The sequence below is a fragment of the Theobroma cacao genome, chromosome 5 (assembly GCF_000208745.1).
Source record: "Theobroma cacao cultivar B97-61/B2 chromosome 5, Criollo_cocoa_genome_V2, whole genome shotgun sequence".
Taxonomy (NCBI): domain Eukaryota; kingdom Viridiplantae; phylum Streptophyta; class Magnoliopsida; order Malvales; family Malvaceae; genus Theobroma; species Theobroma cacao.
In genome coordinates, this window is record NC_030854.1 from 4,458,102 (window position 1) to 4,465,160 (window position 7,059).

A 7,059-nucleotide genomic window follows, 5' to 3' on the forward strand; every position below is an offset into this window, starting at 1 on the left:
TCACTAAGGCTTTACAGCCAAAACAGTTTTACAAGTTACTTGGCAAGATGCATGTTAATAACATACACATACATCTCGAGGGGGAGTATTAACCTGATAAGAAGCTAGTTGAAGATCAAGAGAAGAAGTTGGCGAGTTCCAGGTTGAAAGACTTAGCAGAGGAGTGAGGAACAAAGCACGTGGAATTATGTGTTATTTATTAGTTACTGTTTTACTGTTACTGTTTTAATGAGTTAGTTAAGGTTAACTGAATTTGAAATCTTGCTACCTTTTTTTATTGGTTGGTTTGTTTAGTTAGTTAAGAACTAGAGTATAAATACTCTGTAACTTTGTGATTCATTTTAATGAAGCTGAAGGAACTTTCAAATTATCCATTTCATTTTCTCCTCTTCTCTCAAATCTTACAGAACCAAAGCAAAAACGATTCCCATTACACATAACAATATAACGCCCTTACAACTGTAAATGTCACCCTAGCTATTTTGTTTTTAAAGAATAGTTACTCCAGTTATGAAGTAGCGAGGCGTTCAAAATCGTAGCATATACTTATGGCCTCGCAAAAGCTGGGTTTTGAGAACCTCCGAACTTCAAAGCTTACTTCATATCTACCAAGAAAGAACACATCAGGATTCTACTGCTCTTGATTAATCTCAACGACCTTGGACATAATCTGAGATTTTTAATGTTGACAATGCTCATGAGACGAGCTTTACCTTTCTGTAGGCTAGAATGATTTGTCTTTGTTCTTTTCACTTTTGGTTTGTGACCTATCAGGATTCTCTCATCTGTCTGCCAGTCCTCCCTTTGGGGACACTTGTTTTCCTGTTAGTCTCTGTTTTGCGACAAATTCAGCAATAAAATTCTAGCCTTTCAAAAAAAAAAAAGCATAGCATTCAGCAGCAATAAAGTTGCTAAACACCCTGTTCAGGATGTAATGTTCCAATGATGCCAATACTCCAACAAAGACCTAGGAGACTCATCTTACTCTAAGCAATATCGCTTACGAATAGCTAGCAACCCAAATTCATCAACTATATAAACAAACAAAAGAATCTATCTGTTGCAAAAGGAATAACTATATTGACAGAGGCTTGCTTCAAACAAGATACAATGAGCTCGACATAACACTCAATATACAGTACCTCCACAAGATGAATTTCTCCTTTGTTATGGACAATAAAAAGGAAGCCTCATGGAGGCATTGAGATTGTTTTGTGAAGTTGATTGTTATCTTATATCATCCCTTTTGATCAAATATTGGGTACAGCCCCCACTACCAGCAGAGTCATGTACAGCTTTTTCATTATGTGCTCTCTCAATCCTGTAAACATAGTTAAGGCCCACAAGAAGTTCTGTAATAGCTGCTTCAGTTTTTGCTTGATTTGCAAAGTATAGTGTCTGCACCAAAAGTACATTTGACCTGGAAACCACATGCTGTTCCTCAAAATTGCGCTCAGACTGCCACCTTATCATGTTGTGAGCAAGAGGAGCCAGCCATTCCAATATCCGCACTAGTGCCAGACTCCACTCTGCTGCAAGGGAAGCATCATAGATGAATGAGGCCAAAGTCTTTGCATATGACTTCAGTTTAACTCGCAGAGCATTTCTCATAGTTGTAGGTAACATATTGTACAAGTCATCTCTTGCATCATGACCAATCAAGTGAGGTGATGAAACTAGCTTCTCTATCAAGATGATCACATTTGCATAGCGGAGAGCTAACGCAGCATCACCAAGAGTCGATGGAGGAGCATTCAACAAGCACTTGGTATTGAAAATGGATAATTTAGAATATATTTTATTGCTGCAGGACGATGACTCCATCTTTGAATTGTTTATGTTGTCAATAGTTTTTGTGTAAGGCCTACTGAACCTCATAGATCCAGTGCCAATTGGCTTGCAGCTCTCTAAAATGGGAGAATCACTTCCAGCTGACAAGCATCCTTTAAAAGGTCCAACTCCAACATGACTTGACCGTTTGATTTTTAAATGTTGATGCTTGCCATGTAAAGCAGTAGACTGATGATGACATTGTAGATGCTTGCTATTGGTTCGATACTTGTGGGTGATCTGCACTGACTTTGAAAATGTTCTGCCTAGAGGTCCTGAGGAGAACCCACAGATATTATTATCAGAAGGATATACCGAAGACGGTATTAGAGTGGAAAAGGAATGGCTGCGTGAAAGACAGTCACTATTCATAGATTCAAAATCATTGTTCCCATCTACAGTTGCCATTTGGTTAGTCCCAAAGACAATTTTTATCCTCTCAAGTATTGTTAAAAGTGATCTCAACAGAAGCCGGACAATGTAATCATAAGTTCTAATCCATGGAGACATCTCACGTAGATTTTTTACTTCCTGGCGCTGCCACATTACCTTCTGCTGAGACTCAAGTAATTTCACACGATCAGACTCAGCATTTCTCTGCATCCTACGAAGAGTTTGCTCAAGCTCGGCCAGCACTTCCAACTCTTGAGTCAACTGCATCGTAACTGCAACAAATCTCTCCATCTTCTTTACTTTCCTCTCCATCTTCTTCCAGCGATATTCCCACCCGAACCATTCAAAATTATTCAAAATCGGGTCATTAATGAAATGTTCAAAACGGCGATATACAGGGTCAGTGCACTTCTTCCCAAGCCTGGCCACAGACTTTGCCAGATTTCCAAAATTCTCAATTACCTCATTCAGTGCAAGATCCATAAGGTAATTTTCATCATCAGATACAAGCCTCTGAATCCCAATCGAGTCTGCAATTTCTTCCCTCAACTTCAAGATTTCCCTATCATCCAAAGCATGCCATAAATTCACCACTTTAGACATTAAGCGGGTAACTTCAAATGCCAAGATTCCCAGAACCACCTTGTCAGTACTCTCCGAAGCACTCTTCCTCGGATTCCACCATGAACTGCCAAACCAAGACTCAATCACCATTTCGCGTCCCATAATCCGATATACTACAAAGTAAGCACTAGTCAAACATTCTCAAAAGATCTCACAAATCACAATCCCTGTATTAGAGCATAAAACGATGGCATAGATCAGACCAATATTTCCACTACAATTGAAAGAACTCAAGTATACATAAATACAGCTTTCTTCTTGTGTATATATAAACCACAAAATGGAAAGCCCAAATTCTAAATTTTAATTAAATTCCGACTCGTTAAGGCCTTTTAAAGCACCAACAACTTATCATAAACAATTAATGAGCTCAATTAAGTAATCACTTCCACTAAAAAACAGGAAAAAAGAATAAAGCCTTAAAAGTTTTTAAGTCTCCCCTATATTTCCCCATTTACTACTAAAACAGCCCAATTCAGCAAATTTCACACCATACCATAATTTGCCAAGTTAGACCCTCTACAGCAACTCAAACTCATTAATCAATAAACACATTGAGTCCCAAACAGATCCCCAAATAAAAAAATAAAAAAACCCAGAATTTACGAGTCTAAAAATAGCAATGCAACAATTAAAGCAGTAAAAGAAAATGCATTTAAATTACAAAGCATAAACTTACAAGGGTAAAAAAGTAAAACGCTACATCCCCATGAAGCAACACTCGAACTGAAGACAAGAAGAAAAAGAATGAAAGAAGACTTAGTTTGATTTCCAGTAGTGAGAAGCCACGACCAAACACGGACAGAAGGAAGAAGAAGCAGAAGGGGCTTATAAGGGTGAAGAAGATAAGGAAGAGACAAAAGGAGACAGAAAAATCGAAATCGGTCAAACCGAGGTTAAAAACGGAAACCCAAAGTTCGGATAATTTTGGGTTTATGCTTGTGGATATCAAGGAAGCTGGAATAAATGTTGATGTTGCCAACTCCAACGCTGCCGTTTTGAGGGGTTTTTCTTCTTCGCCTTGTTGCACGTTAATCACAAAGAGAGAATGTTGAAGGGCATATGCTTCTTCATTTTGGGACTTTACAAATCTACAACTGTTAATTAGCATGTGCTTGTGAAATGGAAAACGGCTTCAAAGATTACAATTCTTTGGCTTTACTGCCATTGGAATTTGGAAGTGGATTCAATTCAATGAGCTCCAAAGAATATGATTTCTTATACAAAAAATAATGTAAAATTTAAGGCAAAGAAAACTTTAAAAAAGATGGGTTTTTTATTTATTTAACCAAATGTGGTCCACATTTTTTTTACAGAGTCTATCTTCTTAGAGTTAAAAATTAAATTAATTAATCAATAGTAGTTAGGGTAGGGGAATAAAAAAATTAAAGTAGTTAAGATTTTAAATGGATTTTGATTGTGAAATGTTGTCTTTAAACTTCAAAAGTTTTTCTCCCCAGTTAATTTTCGTCATTTTCGTAGAATTCGATACTATTTTATTGAGACGTGAGAAACACTTTTTTTCTCTTTTTTATTTATTTAAATTTGACGAAACATAAAGATGTTCAAAAAGAAAAAGAGGAAAGGTCATATAAATCTTGTTTTATTTTTGGATTTTTTTTAATTTTTTAACTCCTTCCCTTGACAATCGCACCAACTTTTTTTTTTTTAGTTCACTTTGCATATTTTGAAATAAATTGAAATATGTGTCCATAATTGCATAACCTACATATATATATTACTTAAAATTTAGATTAATTCATTCATTTAGTAACATCTTCTCTTCTTTTTTTTTTTTTTAAATTAGAGAGTAACGTGTGAAATGAAATGCATTGATACCAACATAAACTTTTGACTTTTTATTTTCTCCACCTGTTTATTGATAAGTAATCTTATAGCATCAATAATGTTATCAATCATTAATAATTTTTAGTGTTATATATATTCACACGTTATTCATTGTCATAGGTTCTCGGTAGTATCATTGATCTTTGATGATTAATAACATAACCATCCTTATTGGTAACCATCATTGCTTATTACCTCACATTCATCAGTGAAACAATCCATTGTTTCATATTTTCTTTGGCAACTTTTAACCACGTCATATACCGAAATATAAATTTTCACAAAAATTTGAATTTTATCACAAATAAATTAAAGGCATAATATTCAAATAAGTTCCTAAATTATTCAAGAATATTCAAATAAATTATTGTTCTTTTATTACGTTTAATTAAATATTTATGTTTTTATTTTGAGTCAAATAAGTCCTTATAATTAATGATTGATTAATTATCATTAGTAAAAATGATACTTGTCATTTTATATCCATATGGCAATAACATTGTACTAATATGGAAGGTGCGAAAAGTCACATAATCATATTATTATGTCAAATTAGCATATCATATCATTATTAATTATGATATACCAACATAATGTATCATTATCAATTATGATATTTTAGTATTCCACGTCAGTGTCACATTGTATAGAATAACAAATAATATTTTTATTAAGTCAATAATTAATTATAAGGGTTTATTTGACTTAAAATAAAAATATATGAACTTATTTGTTCAAAATAAAAGTACAAAAAATTGATGAAACGTAATAAAAACATAAATATTTATTTAATTTTTTTAAATAGTTTAGAAACTTATTTATATATTATACCTAAATTGAAGGATCGAGAAGATTAAAGAGTAATCAAACCTATAATAATGATTAAAAAAATTGTCATTACCTCCTCTTGGCCTAAATAGTAACAGTATTTATTTATATATTTGTATTTAAAATTTATCTTATATTTATAATTTTTATTTAAAAAAATTCGAATATTATTTTTAAATAGAAAATCATACACCCATTGTCAAGCTAAACGTTGGAATGACTTATATATGCATTTTTTTTTAAATATTACACTACATGTATTAATTTTGAGCCGGACGAGTAAGGTTGGTTTTTAATTGATCCGCAGTGTCAGGACGGCGGGCCATTCTTGTCTTTGGCCCATTAAAAAGTTTGTGCAGTTGAGCCAGACCAGCTCACAAATTGCTTCTGAAACAGCCCACATGCAATTCCGAAGGGGGAAAGGATTTGTAAAATCAAAAGCCGAATGAAAAAGGGACGTTCCAGATCCAGATGGATGTTCACTGTACTTTTTACCACGCACTTCTCAGATTAATCAGTCCCAAGTCTGGATACTATTGCCAATCAGATTAAGAATTGCTGAATTTGTTTGGTTAGAATTCCAATTCCGGCTTGTCTGGTTAATCTACAAGTATGTAAATTGTTATGTGATTCAAATTATGAGAATATTCTTGCACTACAATCAAATGTGGTTCTTGTCTGATTTGTTGTCTCAAGGTTTGGTCAAGCAAATCTAAATATTTTCCATGTGTTAAAACACGTAAAACAGTAAACCCTAAAACACGTAAATAAAGGACGCAATTGGTCTTGTTTTTTTTTTATTTAGAGAAAGAAATTTAAATTATATTCCTTAAGTAAGAGAATCATACACTAATCAATAAATCAAATATTCGTATACTTATTTTTATTTTTATTTTTTATTTATTTATTTTTAATTATTCGTTTTCCATCATGTTGAAGAACTTAATAAAATTTCCAGAAACTTGTTAAAATCTCTAGAGTGCTCTTACTTAATGGAAATTAAAATTTAATTTTGATTTTATGGCCCAGAAGCATAGCTAATTAGCCCTTGTCTTTCCTCAAACTTACCTTTTCATCTCGAACGACTGTGTGTTGCTTTTTCTAGTTGGGCCATATATAATTGGATGTTAGAATAAGCTCCAAAACCAAAATTACCTAATTCAAACCTATAAAGCTTGAATATTTGTGGTCCAAACTGAACCAATTTTTCCTTCTGTTTTTATGAATATTTGCTAGGACCATCCCAGTTTTCAGTTTGAATATCTGAACCAAACCAGCACTATTCTCTGTCATGTCTGAAAAAAACCTCGAACTTTAGCCTGACAGATTGGACATTAACTAACCAGAATGTCATGGAATATAAAAACAAAACAAAACAAAACGAAATGAAGCATTTTTTTCTGGTATGAATTAATGTTGGAATCATCAGAGTATATAAAAAAAATAAAGTGCTCGAAGGGTAAGCTGCCAATTGGGTCGTCTACGTTGGAGTTGTTCTAGCTTTCAGATAAGCCTGATCTGCTCTGATCTATATAT

General features: G+C 33.5%; 1 protein-coding gene across 2 annotated transcripts; it reads right to left on the minus strand.

The window, feature by feature from the left end:
* LOC18598143 lies at positions 1,012 to 3,779 on the minus strand. Of its 2 annotated transcripts, none has more exons than XM_007027532.2 (2): positions 3,527 to 3,779; positions 1,012 to 2,960 (listed from the first exon to the last, which is right to left on the minus strand). In XM_007027532.2, exon 2 carries the CDS (start codon positions 2,947 to 2,949, stop codon positions 1,228 to 1,230), a length of 1,722 nt encoding a protein of 573 aa, XP_007027594.2. In that variant the 5' UTR covers positions 2,950 to 2,960; positions 3,527 to 3,779; the 3' UTR covers positions 1,012 to 1,227. The 2 variants fall into 2 exon arrangements, with proteins under 2 accessions (XP_007027594.2, XP_007027592.2); XM_007027530.2 differs by having other exon boundaries at positions 1,012 to 3,014; positions 3,527 to 3,778.